General features: G+C 42.7%; 1 protein-coding gene across 3 annotated transcripts in view; it reads left to right on the top strand.

Annotated features, from left to right (window-relative positions):
• Window positions 1-13,770, top strand: part of insyn1 (inhibitory synaptic factor 1) — a 61,960-nt gene extending 48,190 nt beyond the window's left edge. For 2 of the 3 annotated variants that reach the window (XM_019866808.1, XM_019866809.1), the window contains exon 3: window positions 12,834-13,640. In XM_019866808.1, the coding sequence (XP_019722367.1) occupies window positions 12,834-13,640 (807 nt within the window). Of the gene's footprint in view, window positions 1-12,833 lie in introns of all 3 variants that reach the window. The other variant, XM_019866810.1, reaches the window with a different exon arrangement.
• The last annotated feature ends 1,125 nt before the right edge of the window (window positions 13,771-14,895 follow it).

Below are 14,895 nucleotides of genomic sequence, written 5' to 3'. Positions count from 1 at the left end.
ACCCCCACACACACACACACACACACATGCATGACAGGGCCAAAGACATTACACTGGGGAAATCAATGTATTATATATTGTTAATGTTGGGAGCTGCACACACCTCTCACTGCACTGCTTCAATTGTGACTGCATAAATAAGTTGCTACACAGCTGTAGATGAGCCTGATCGTATTAAGCTCTTCTTACTATAGTCTTACTACTGTTAATCAGGAGGAATTTTCTTTTTAAATTAATAAATTTTATAAGTAAACAGATTTTATTTTTCAAATTGTTCCCTGGTGTTATCTGATATCGACAGCGAGTTAAAAAATGGTTGTGTAACTTGACACTTAATGGGAGAGCAGGCGTTCCTGAAACCAAAATATGTGTACACCAGCAATTGAAAAGTCCTCTATAAACGTGCAGATACCCTGAGAAAGATGGTCCTGAGATAATGCAGCAGTACTTACTGTCCTCCTCAGGGTGAAAAGTAAAAATATTTATCTTTTACTCAGTTGCAATATCTCCAATTCATTTAAAATCAGGTTTTATATTTTTTTGTAAGCAATGATAAATGGGTCCACACAAGAAAAGAAAATTGGAGCACACTGCCATTAAGATAAGCGCCACAGCCCAGAGGAAGCCCAGAAATGCCAGTGGCATATTGATTGCATGGCCTGTATTAATCGAAGGGGGCCAGCCGCTGCTCTCCCAGCCTGGACCTCTTATCCCAAAGTCACGGCCCAGCACCGATACCAATGAAAACTTAGCCCAAAGCAAAGAAAAATTTAAAGAAAGTGAGAGTCCATTTTATGTGGATTGCCGTGAAGTTGTAAGTGAATGTTGCCAGGTCGCATAAGAACCCCCCACAATCAGAACGGCACTGGAGCAGGTGTGGTGATTATTTATTAACTTTAACTACTGCTCAGTCATCACACCGGGCCATCAACAGTGGTTAATTACCATCATCAGCTATGAGTTACTGCAAGGTAGGGAGTGATAACTACTTTGGCCAACTTGCATTTGAAACCACATCCTGGAGTTAAAAGCATTGTTGCATTGAATCGGATTGGATATGTTCCAGACCCACTCGCAATAGGTGATAATTCGTAATACTGCAATGCCGTATAAAAATAAATAAAATAAAGAAATTGTGTTTGCACACACACTAAAGCAGCAATGGGCAACTTAAATTTTGAAGGGGGTGGAACATAGGAAAACACACTTACTGACCAGATGTCTGCAAAAATGCTGTTTTAAAAATATGGACAAAACAACATATTTGCACCTAATATATTTCATTTTTCATTTACATTTACATTTTTCAATGCATATATAAAAGATCAACTATCCTAACCCACCAACAAAGGGACCGAACAACAACAAAGTAACCACACTCTGTCTGTTATTTTTTTTCAGAGCAAAGGGCTTTTTTACTTAATATTTACCATGAAAGAATAGCACAAAACCTCTGAACAAGAAAACAATTAGTGCAAGCACTTATATTGTGTATATATATTTACACAAAAATCAACTCACTCAAAAATGTTACAATAATGAAGTAGTATTATTGTCCTGTATATCATTCCAAATTCACAAAAAAACATGAGGCCTAGTCACGTTTTAGTCTAGGGCCGTATAAGGCTTGTATAAGCGCAACTAAGACAGGCCATCTAGTGATGATTGGTGATATTACAACTTAAAACTGCAGTCAACCCCTGCTTATTCGCAGTGCGGCACCCAGAGATTCGCGTTTCCCTGTATTTTTTTCAATATTTTCTTTCCATATTTGGGATTTTTACCATTTTTTTCTGGTATTTTTGTCTGCCTAATTTTGCCCAAATTTCATGGAAAAAGTACACCGAAGGCTAATCGCTGTTTTTGGGGGGGGCGTAATAAATAGATAAATAAATGTTTTGGGTAGGATTAATCAAGGGGCAACTTAGATTGTGGTTGAGGGACGCATGCGGCCTGCCAGTTGCCTATCCAGGCACTGGAGGGAGCGTTCGTGAATGATTCGTGATACACAAACAGTTTAATTCTTTACATTCAATTTAATTATGTAATGACTGAATGATTTTGCAAAATACGATGTGATTGTATTTTTGTTTTTGTTTTGCTTTTTGAAGTGGCAAGAACGGATGAATGGCATTTCCATTCAGATCTGTGAAGAAAGATTGATTTGAGATACAATTGCTCTGAGTTCCAAACATCATCACGAAAGAAACTGAACGCCTATCAATATTCCACACCAAATCTGCAATGTAGTAGGGGAACACTATTGCTTGAATTAATAATTGATGCATATTGTGGGATAAATTGTATTTATAATTTTTGCTGAAGGTCTTGGAAGGTGCGCTGAGGTCTTGCTTGATGCCATGCAAATCCAAGCTTCTGCGACTTTACAGGTGGTTTTCACCAGTTGCTTGCATTGTCATAACATTTAGTCATGGTTCATTTCGCAAATTGGATCAGTAGCTATTTGGAATCTGACCTCCTCTGTCCTCAATGTCTCCTCCTTTTCTCGTTATTACTCCATCGGCTCCGGGGGCATCTGTCCCATGAGGGTAAATGGCCACGTTCATCCTTCATTCTGTCATTTATCTCTGGATGACTATCTTGGAACGACAGCGTGCCGCATGGACGTATCATGTTCACAGACCAGGATGGACCCTATTAGAAGCCATAGCTTGAATCCGGATTAGTGACTTTAAAAAAAAAAAAAAAAAAGAACCTTCTCTATGGTAACACCAGCCTTGGATCATGTCTATAAATAGAAGTGTCTTTTGGCTTTTGGCTGGAGAGGGGTGGGCTAATGGAAATGTTTTGCTGAGTTTTGCACTTCCCTTCCTCAGTCATAAAAGTTGCCGCCAATCTCTCCGTCTGCCCGGGCTGTCCACCTCCTTCTTGCTATCTGCACATAATCCTTCCCTCTGGAAGAAAGGAAATTCAAATTAAAGCTGCGAGCAGCGATGAACAGCCCAGACGGAGGAGTCGATACGAGTTTACAGAGCTGGGAAGGAGTCATTGCATCATCAAACTTTGCTGCCATGCTTTGGCCACATGTGATGAAGAAATTTCAATTCATGTTGTGTTATGAAACTGCCGTTGGGGACTATGTACCAACCCCCCACACCCCCTCCCACACCCCCTGCTTGTTTTTTATATGAGCAAAATGTTGTCACATGGATATATGGGACTAAGGCAAAACCAAGATGACACTCAAAAATGTCGTATTTCATACTCTGCCCACACACCATGATGAAAAACATATGCAATTTAGCAAGCGTTCCTGAGAATTTTTTTGTGTGTGTGAGTCTGTCACCAGTCATTTTGTGTCATTTTATTTTTTAACGACAGGAGAAAAAATATTTTAACCAGGGATGAACATATCGGTGAAATTTTGTACGTTTGCCTCTGCGAAAAGGGCGATTTGAACACTACGAATGCTGAACATTTAAGTGCGTTAAAACGTCATCGTCATTCTTTTTGATATGCTCGTGAGTGTTAAGGACTAGCACAATCCCTCAAGGGTGTCCTTCGTTTCACTCCTTACTTTAACGACAGCCGTGCATCACGGCCGTGACATTCATGAGCGCCCAGCATTCTCTAAAGTGCAATATTGGGGACTAAACAGCAGCCCCGCCTCCCCTGAAAAAAACCAACCAAAAAAATGGAAAAAACTAAATGTTAATATTATGGGTCAGTACACACACACACACACATACACACACAAAAGACAGAATGAATGTGGCTGGTGTTATCGGTGTCTCTTTGGCTGTATGGCAAACAATCAGTCACCCTCAGCAGACCTGAATGTAATGAAAGCAGCTTTACTGCGCCACTAAATCACTCGACCTTTAGTGACGACCTGGAAGCACACACACGTTATCTGGTGTCGTCGAGTCAGCTAGCCAAACCGCACTAATGTTTCACTTACTGCGGGCTTTCCCAAACTGAATAAATAGCTCACGCTGATACACAAAATGCTTTCCCTGGCTCATTCCGACACTTTGCCGGCACTGCGACAAAGGGCCTCTGATTCCGTCGGAAAGTAATGGAAATGGAATGAATCCATGGCCATCATAAAATCCTTCTGAATTGTACGGTTGGTTTTTTTTCTGAAAGAAAAAGAACAAAAAAACTATGAGTTTCCATTTTGAGCGTATAGCGCGGAAGTTGCCGGAGGCTACCTTACATCCACTGTTTGTACTTTATTTGATCTGGACTGGACCTCAGCCTCACAACCTCTGATCCCACAGGCAAGAAGTGAAATGGAATTATTTGTTCCGTAGTTAAGCTATGACCATCATTAAATACAGACAAACTGGTTCCAGCAATATTCTTTTTCATTTTTTAATAATAATTCATTTTTGTCGCGGGCCACTTTGGAGTAACGTCTTCCCTCGGAGCGCCATTACGGCAGTGAAACCGAATAAATGTTTAATCATCACATCGTATGATTACTTGTACACAACAAATCAAATTGATGATTTGAAATCAGTCACCTGTTTGATGTTTGTTTAATTATTGTCCAGGTGAGTTTAAACAGGGTAAAATAAAATGATTGCAAAATCTCAACGTTATTTACTATACGTGACAATTTGACATTTCGGTCCAGATTTGAGCAAGGATCATTGACGTTGACACACATGATTTGCTTTCGCGGGCCACATAAAATGATCTGGCCCCTGGGGCCTTGAATTTGACACCTGGGATCTACAGTATATGGCTTACAAGTGGTTTTCATTGTAATTATGACTTTAGGAATAGGGCAGGCCATATCTCGACTCAGGTAAAAAGTCATGTTTTCATCATGAGTAACCTCAGCCTGTTTCAGTTGGTGTTGTTGGTGTCTCCCTTAGCAGGAAAAATGCATGGACTATCGGGCTTCAGTCTGTATATGAACTTGGATGCAAAAGTCAGATGATGATGCGTTACCGTGTGATGTAGTTATTGCAGGGCAAGTCTAACATACTGTAACTTCCTTAACATAATCCTGGACAAATCATTTTAGGCTCACAGCCACGGAGTGTTTTTCATACAAATGATGATTTTACTACGGCATTCGCTTTGGTTAGAAATAGACTACTATGTATTACGGCTAAGCGACTAAGAAACAGAACAGTGTCATATACTGAGGACCACCTGTATATGGATTTAGTATTTTTCCCCTACTTCCTGAAAAATTATTCCCAGTACAGGTCGGCTACACGTTGTTTACCAAGCGCAATTAATCACTTAAGCATTTTCTGCTGTGGTTTCAGACTCAGATGGCTTTATTAGAAAACATCCTGTCATTAAAGGAGCCTCTGTAAGGCCACTAAAACCAGTCTTTTTCCTTCCGGCATGTGACCTTACAAGACTCAGGTGTTAATATAGTGGATATGTGGAGAAAGCGGCCCTCTAGCGTGACATTATCATCATTTTTTTTCTTTTCTGGTCATTCCTGGATAGAAGCAATGAAGAAGAACCTCAATAAATGATCATCTCGCATCCAGAAGACCAATTCCATTCCCTCTGCGATTGCAGCAACATCTCGGCAAAAAATGCTATTAAAAAGTTGCAACTTTAATGACTCCAGAATCCCACCTTCCCTTCCTATATAGCCCCTAGAGGGATAAACGAGGCCCATTAAGCAGCGAGATTCCCTAATGATGCTTTTGATCAGCGACTTGTCCTCGCGGGCATCACATCGCAGTTTAACACTTTGAGTCTGAGACAAGCTTTTGGGAGATGAAAAGGGCATCATGCGCAAGTCCTAATGAAGTTTAAGGCTTATAAAAGATGCTCATGACAGGATCATTACAGTCGTCAGCACTTCAAAGGGACACCTCGTCCGCGTACCCGCACCCTTCTTCTGCATCGTACGCATCAAGATGACCTAAATCACGTCACGGGCTTATTAGCCCAAGCTCAAGGATGTCAGCGACAACAAAACATTGGATTCCAGGCTTCTACCATTTTTTTAAATAAAAAATAAAAAGTCCAGTTATTGTTGGCAATAAGACCAAATTTGAACTTGTGTACTGGACAAAGTGGCTAATTGGCGAAAGTTTTGAGTCATCATCATGATGTGTGGCTGGAACATGAAAATTGCTCTACTCCGAAACATATGCGTCACAGTTTTGGCCTTGGTAAAATAATTTTGAAAATAGTGATGTTTATGCATCTGAGTTTGCATCCCTGAGGCAACCGCTTCCATCTTCCCAGCCACTTCATCCGGTTCTTCCAGGGGGGATCCCAATGCCAGCCAAGATACAGTCTCTCTCCTGGGTCCTCCGTGGGGCCTCTTCCCGGCGGGAGTCCACAGAACACGTCGCTATGCAGGCGTTCACGAGGCATCCTGACGACTTTACTCTGAGCCTTTCCCAGATGAGCAAGCATCACACCATATCCGAGCAAATCACGGAGAAATCTTATTTCATCAGCTTGTATCCACGATCTTGTTCTTTCAATCATGAGCCACAACTTTTGACCATAGGCGAGTGTCGGAAGAGAGATCGACCGGTAACTTCAGAGCGTCGCTTTTTGTCTCTCCCCCACCCTCGTCACCAAGGCAGACGCTGCACCAATCAGTCTGTCGATCTCTTTATCAATTCTTCCCTCAGTAGAGAACAAGACCCCAAGATAAATTGCCTCCCCTTGGGTAAGGATCTCACCCCCAACCCGGCGAGGACACTTCACCCTTTTCCCGAAGACCACGGTTTCCGATTTAGAGGGGCTGATTTCATCCCGACCCTCTTCGCACTCAGCAGTTAACCACTCCAGAGAGAGTTGAAGATCGCAGCTTGATAAAGCCAACAAAAGCACATCACCTGCAAAAAGCGGAAATGTAATACTCAGGCCACCAAACAATGTCTCCGCCGCACCGATAAATTCTGCCCATAAAGGTTCTAAACAGAATCAGTGACAAAATCAAACCGTCACTTGAAAATAATCTGACATACAATTGAAACTTTGACTCCAGTCGTACAGGGAGCAAAAGCTTGTTTCAGGAGATTTGGTCCTTCATACTCCTGGAGCACCCCCACCCCCCAACCCCCACCCACGACGGTCTTGGTGAAATGCCTTTCAACGCTTTCTGTTGTCTTAATGCACGATGATAATGATTCTCAATGTGTTGTGCATGGACTCCCTCTGTAGTGGTACATGAAAGAATCACTGAATAAAATGTTCAAACAGTGCATCATCCTATTCTTTTTATTATTGCTATTGCAGCCGTATTATATTGAGCAGCAATAGAGTTGCTCTTTAGGTTCTGTTGTTTTGGTTAGCAATTGAGAAACTCAAAAGAACAAATTGTGAATATAATTTGTCTTTTTCTCTTCGGTGTCTTTCGTTTTGCTTTCGGTCTCCACAACAGAAGAGAATGCAATAAGATCCAGTGACGTCATCTGTCGCTCAAAAACGCTTCCAAAATGCAATTGGAAAGAAAGGTGTTCAAAAACGTGGACTTTTTGTGTGGCGAACAAGTCAAGGATGATGAATGAGATGCCGGGAGATGAAATAAATCACAACAGCACAATGTGAGCGCTCAATTCACATGTCAAGAATGTGAATGAGGATCGGCAAGACCTACGGTTGTGTTGAGAACACAGCGATGTGTTTTAAAAAAGAGTCACTGCATTGTCCTCCTGAATTCCAAAACATGCATATTAAGTTCACCAAAGACTTTAAATTGTCTTTAGGTGTGAATGTGAACTGCTGTTTATCGAAATTGCGGGTGACCTTGGGCTATTGACTGGTGACCAGTCCGGGGTGCACCCCAGCTGTCAGCCAAAGTCAGCTGGGAGAAGCTTAACTGGGGTGCTAAAGGGGACAAGCGGTAAAGAAAATAGTTAAGTTGGTACATTTTCGGAATATTCAAAAAATAGGAGTGTCAGCATTTTTTTCGGAAATTTACTGTACTCAAAACACTTCCGACCCCTCCCCTTTAAATGCCAAAACACCGCCATTAAGTTGAAAGTCTGGATAAAGAAAATGGAATGTTAAAATTAGAAAGCTTTATCCATCCTTTCATCCGTCCATTTTCTAAAGCGCTTATCCTCATATCAGGGTCAGGGGTGAGCTCAAGCCTATCCCGACTGAGTTTGGGCAAGAAGCATGTGTACACCCTGAACTGGTCGCCGCCCAATCTGCGGGTACATTGCAAACAAACCAGACTCATACTCACATTCACATTTGTGGGGAATTTTTGTGTTTTTGATTGACTGAGAACACATGTTTTGGGAAAGTGGGAGGGAGCCAGAGTACCTGCAGAAAACTGGAGAGATCATGAAAACTCAACAAAGCCCGAGTCGAGATTTGAAGCCCAAGCTGCCCCAAAACCAGGAACATGATCAAAAACAAGGGAAGGAAAACACGAAACTGAAATCTGAGTGTAATTTCAAACATAAAAAACACATCCAATTGAATATTGTATGCCCAAATTTAACAGCAGTGTTCTGGCTTCATACTATTCCAGTCCAGGATGATTGGACTACACTCCATTTTCTTGTTTTCACCTCAGAAATAGCTTCTATACAACGGTAAACCGCTATTTGCTAAAATATTTTGACAAGTGTAGGCAATCATGGTGGAGATAAGCTGCATCCAGCGCAGGTGCATCGCTGCACCCTTCGACACACCGAGAGAGAATTAATGATGGCGATGTGTTCGAATGGCTCCCAGCAAATGCATTTCCTCCTATATTTTCTTCCACGGGAACCAAACAAAGAAGGCACTAGGCGCCGGATGCTTTATAATTAACAAGCGAGCGCGACAGAATCTGTGAAAACGACACGTGGCGCCCGAACAGATGGCGCGGGGCCACACGAACACAGTAATGAAGTTCAGTGGGGTTTTTTTTTGTTTTTGAGGGTGGAGGGGGGGGGGGCATTCAGCGAAGGCATTACATTTCATTTACCCTGGCAACTCACACCTGATTTATTTGCACATGTACTGACTGCGCTGCCGGCAGAGCCCATTTCATTTGCCGATAAATACTCAAATATTCAACACTCAGCCCTCACTTGTGTAATTGTGTAATATTCTCTTCACAAGGATCATCTACAGCATGTTGATGATTGGTTTTTTTTTTTTGGTTTTTTTTTTTCCCATCAAGGGGGTAACACCAGCCATATGTTGAACTGGCAAATATGAACACATAACTATGCAGGCAAACAAGCTGTGCCTGTGTAAAAAGCAACCGAAATCAAGACATATTTTGTTTTTAGTGGAGCGTTGCTTTGCTTGGGGGGGTAGCCGAGAGGCTGTAACTTGGATTGTTCACTCCAGGGCTCTTCCTACTGTTGTGAAGGTCTCAAACTCAAGGCCTGGGTCCCAGACCACTTTCTGGGGACCACGAAAAGGTGGAAATACACTGTATTACAGTGTCCCCTGACAAAATCACAATTCACACACAATGGCTTGCCTTAAATCAAATCTCACGTTGCATTGTAGCCAACAGTAGAATGTGGCTCTGCAAGTGATGTGCATGTTTGAATTAAGTAGATTCAAAGGACATTTTTTTTTTTTTAAGTGTACCGCCATTTAATCCAGTCTGGCATGCAAAAACAAATAAAAGCACTGACGGACTGACATAAAAACCTCCAAAACATTGAAGCTGCACATTCACAATGTATAACAACAAACATTTTTCCATCATGGTCGTCAAAGACATACAGGAACACACATTTCTCGATGCTTTTGACACCTCAGGCAGGCTTTAACAAAAGCAAGGATTTGCTTTTTTTGCAGCTGCAAAAAGATCTTCGTTTGCTTTTCCATCACACCACTAAATCCATGAATCCTTCATGTTTTTTTTTTTTTTTTTGCGTTTTTTTGAAGCTCTTTTAAAAGAAGCCCCTAGCAAAAGTCGTATTGGACGTTGCTGCTCCTTTGTTGGGCTGCCAGGGAAGCGTATGATGTCAAAGCATTTCAAATAAGACTTAACCTCTGCCTTTGTCATCAGCAGCTATTAGATGTTTGAGGACGATAGAGCACTTCAGCTGGAATCACACCGCTTTGCCACAACACGCACTTGACATTTTGGCACCTACAATAAGCCTTGCACTCTCAGTCACAATCCATCGGCAAATGAAAACACTCAACTTTCATATGGTCGTAAATTATGCATGTCTGTTCAGCAATTAAAGTGTTTAAAGTGGTCCGTGCCCCAAAAAAGTGCACAACCGGTTCCCTTTCACATTGGATCGGACAGGGGGAGAAACACGTTTTCTGACAAATGATTGATGGAGAATAAATGTCATGCGTTTCCTTTTTTTTTTATTGTGAACTGTCAAAAGAGGTAAAAAAAAAAAAAGAAGCAATCAATGTCTACTTTTTTATTACGATTTCAAGTGGCAAGCAAAGTAACCTAGCTAGTTAGCAGCTAACTAACTAGCATGGTAAGCTAACTAAACAGTTCAAATCCTCTATGAGTGCTCCTTTTTTTTTTTATTCTTTCTTAGAATTATTTGAGTCATCGGTGCAACTTGGATGATAGGTGGCCCCAACCCAGAGGGGGACTACCTGACACTCGGATGAGAAACACTGACTCATTGCAATGTGACAAATAAAATCATCCAGTGTCTACCTTATGATAACTAGCGCTAGCCGGTCTGTCTCGGGAGACAGGCAGATATGGTGTTTCTTTTTCTTTTTTTTTTGTAATTGAGTATCTCCTTGGCGGCACGGTGAACGAGTTTAGGGTGTACCCTGCCTACTGTCCGAAGACAGTTTGGATAGGCTCCAGCATGCCCGCGACCCTTGTGAGGATAAGCGGTTTGGAAAATGAACGGATGGATGAAATATCTCCTGGAATTCAGGCACATGGTCACCATAGCAATGTGTTGCACATGCTCCTGACGTGACGTGATCTTTGGTTTGTGAAACCAGCCAGACACGCCGCCTGCGTGTCAACCGTAATGCCCACAGTTCCCAGTGGAACGAAAGGGGTATGAAAGGTCGACTAGGGGTTAAAATGTCTCCTACTGCTAAGTAGAGACATCATTCATTTTGTTTCGCTCCCAATGCTACATCTGTGACATGCAGCTGGAGGCTGGAGTTCAGTGTATATTCCCCCGCGGGCTTTATGAAGCCGTTACTCTGTAAAGTTTATGAAGCATTGACAGCATTTCCTGGTGACTGAAGTGACTTCATTTGCAACACAGTTAAGCAAAATAGTAAAAGAATGGTAGTCAATAATCTTTTATGACTTTCTCTTTTTCCTGTAAATGACGTCGTTGCGGAAGCCGACGAGAGCGATATTATCCATGATTGTGCGTGCGTGAGAATTAGCATTACAATTATGGAAAGGTAGATCAAGTTGCCTTGCCGTCTAGCGCATCCGATGTTTAGAGAAACATTTTGATTCCCCCTCTTGTTTTTTTTCCACCCCCCCCCCTCCTCCCAATGACAACTCTCAAGAGTCAACCATGGTCACTGCACCTTGCAACTCAGAGTCAGGTCACTCCGCCACTTTCAGAGAGTCGCTTTAATGGGGAGGCAGGGCGGGCAGCGTCAGCTGAAGGTTTATTACTGTACCTCGACACCTGTCAGAGATGATTGGGCTGCGTAATTGAGGGTCAGAATGAAAGAGGCCATTCACAGCTGCCTCGTCTCTGACATGATGGCGTGACGCGCAGCAACGGTCAGTAATGTAAGAAGTCTCCGGAGAGCTTCTTCTGCTCGGCTCGAGTGGTGATTCGAGAAATGGATTCCACGCGGTTCGTCATTACAAGAGTGCTTCCCTCTAATATTCAGCTCCACCTGCTATTATGATTTATTTATCACGAGTGGGAACCCGTTCCTGTTCATACCATTTGGAAATGTGCTGGGACATTAGTGAAGGAATAAATCATTGTAGCTGTACATACAGTACATAGCACCGTTTTAGCACACCAGATTTTTGGTGGGCCAAGCTGTGATGCTATGTGGGGCAAAACACAGATTGACCACAGTGGGGGCCCGAACGGCTGCTACATCACCACGGACAGCGATAAAAAAAAGGCATCTGACCTTCTTCTCATAAATTCCGTGATTTTATAGTTGTCTAAAATTCCATTCAGAGTCTGTTACCAAACTTACCCTGTGGTGTGCTTTAGCTCTGGGCTGCTTTATTTTATGCCAGAGTCTCGATGAACCCCATAATGCCATTTGTATCATATTTGATACATGCATTTTCATTATGTAACTCATTCTTTATATTACATTAAATCATCTGTATCAAATTTGATACTGTAGGTTTAAAATATGATTTTCCCAAAATTGTCATTTTCAGATGTAATCTACATAATGCTTGTAAATGTGATACGACAAATATCTTCAACAACATGATATGGCAAAAATATTTTTGTGGATTTTGTTATCAGGGTTAATGAACATCTGAGTTCTCAAAAATTTGATTTTTCTGGCTACTCCTTGATGGGTCAGGCATGACAGGGTTAATAATTCCATTAATCTTGCATTCCTTGGTTTGTCTTCTAATACAGAGAATAACTTATTATTATTATTAACAATTTGAGTTACTGACTGTAGTGGTTGACTTTTTGATTATTTTTTTGTAACGACCGCCGACACCGACTATTAATGGGGCAAATTATGTTCCCAGGACATCACTGACCAACCTGTAATGTAACTTGTCATGGGAACCTCCGCTCAACACCAAGAAAAAGAGCAGGACATACAGTACAATGGAAATAACATTAATGGCATAATACATTTGCATGACTTGTCTTAAGACTTAACTTGACTCGACTTGCAGCTGCTTTAGTCGCCTGAATTGAATCGTTTTTGCCACTGAAGACTTGAAGGTAAAGACTCAAACTTTCTGTTGGCTAAATGCCTGCTCTGCTTTTTCCTGCCAGGTGGTGGGCCAGATCGATAAACTGACGTCAGACTTTGACTTTGACCTGGATCCAGATGACTGGACGGTGGCAACGGCGAGCAGCACGTCCAGCAGCGAGCGCGGCCTCGGGGAAGCCTTCCGCCTCGACTTCCTCAACGCCGACGTGCTGTCCGACAGCTGGGAGTTTTGCGGCTACCTGGAGTCGGCCAGTGGGGCTTGTGCGCGAACGCCCAGCGAGCTCCCGATGGGGTATTATCCCCGAGCGCCCACGGGCCGCGGGACCATACCCACACAGACGCCCAACCTGCCTGCGGCCGCCATGGCTTCAGTTTACTCGCAAATGAACGGCGGGCTGCCCATCCCCAACGGACCACGCATCATCACTCCAGATTCATCCAGCGAGGAGGCCAGCAGCTCCACACACAGCCACAAGACGAGGGAGCGGGTCAGATTCAGTGACAAGATCCTCTACCATGCACTGTGCTGCGACGACGATGACGAAGAGGAGCAGGAGGAACTACCGGATGACAAGAGCGGCCGCGCCACGCCTGACAGCGACAGCGAGCAGAGCCTCCTCGCCGAACCTCTCACACCCAAACGCTCTTCCTCCGAGCACTCGCTCCTCCACAACTGCCTCGACCCCTCTTACGTGCCCCCGTCGGCAAGAAGCATGACGGGAGCGCACACGTTACCCAGGAAAGGCCTCCTGAACCCCAGCTGCCGTAAAAAACTGCTCCGAAACAGCAGCACGCAAACTGTATCGGATAAGAGCACCCAAACTGTACTGCCCTATATTCCAAACAAACAGAAAACAAAGGAGCACTGAGCCAGCCAGAATTTCCCTCTGTTTATCATACAGCTCACCACAAGAACTGTGCATTGTTTAATATTAAATACATAGCTAATAGATTAATACACAAATAAATGAATTACTAAATAAAGAAATGCTATATGGGAAAAAAAAATCACTGGGCTCCCTAAATTCATTCCAAAGCTCAGGTTAGGAACATGCATTGAATCTTGGAAACAAAATTGAATTTGTCAACCTGTACCCTTACCCCCCCCCCCCAACCCAAACTATCGACTGTAACTGTGATTCAAATCCTTAACTTTAAAATGACCTGAACCCCCTCATTTTAACCCTCATCCCCCAGGCCCTACCTTAACCCTTTCCCCTAAACCTGGACCCAGTCCCCAAACCCAAACTTTAAACTAACTCTACCCCTGATCTCTAACACGAAACGATGTATTTCCCCCTTTTTTTGTTGTTTTTTTTTTGCCCCCCTTTTTCTGATCTCTTTCTTTATTTTCCAGACAGAGGGAAGACATTTTAATATATAAAACAATATATGTAAGAAATGTCTTTTTTTTTTTTTAACAAAAATCAATGCCTGTGTTTACCTCTGGGGTTAGAGCCTTCATCCATGGACCTAACCCCAATCTGTAACACTAACCAACAACTCCCGCTTTTAACCTTACCTGGAACATCTAACCTAAACTCCAACCTTTTATCCCCTAAAAATAAACTGCCATTCCATGACCTAAGCCCAAAACTAAACCCTTTCTCACCACACACCCTAATTTTAACGATAACCGCAAAATCAAACCTAAAACATCATTCTTATCCTAGCCCCTGATTCTAACAGCATCATTGCATCTTTGTTTTTCCATTTCAGGTTGTTGTCATGGCAACGTTGAGAACAAAATTTCACACTTGCCAATGTGATATCGAGTCAGGTTGATTTATGTAGCCCTAATTCACAATAGAAGCCAACTCAAGACACACTCAAGGTCGAGAAAAGTACTCCTCGCAGAAAATCGCCTGAACCCCCACGTGAGCAAGCACTACTGCAAGGTACACTGAACCAAGACTCAATGCAAGGCGGCAGTCTGCCTCGACTGGTCGGGTTATTTATGGAGAAGAATTTGGAGAAAAGTGAGTTTGAGGTGAGTCATGTTGTTTACGCTAGTGTTCGTACTCGGTTAGCATTAGCCAGCTAGGTTGCACACCTGAGTAGCTGTAACTGTCTGGCACAATTATCTTCACATCATTTCAGGTGGGTTTGCGGACGGATCGCTGA

Source organism: Hippocampus comes, unplaced genomic scaffold (genome assembly GCF_001891065.2).
Source record: "Hippocampus comes isolate QL1 unplaced genomic scaffold, H_comes_QL1_v1.1 scaffold82, whole genome shotgun sequence".
Lineage (NCBI taxonomy): Eukaryota > Metazoa > Chordata > Actinopteri > Syngnathiformes > Syngnathidae > Hippocampus > Hippocampus comes.
This window is presented reverse-complemented; position numbering and strand designations above follow the sequence as displayed.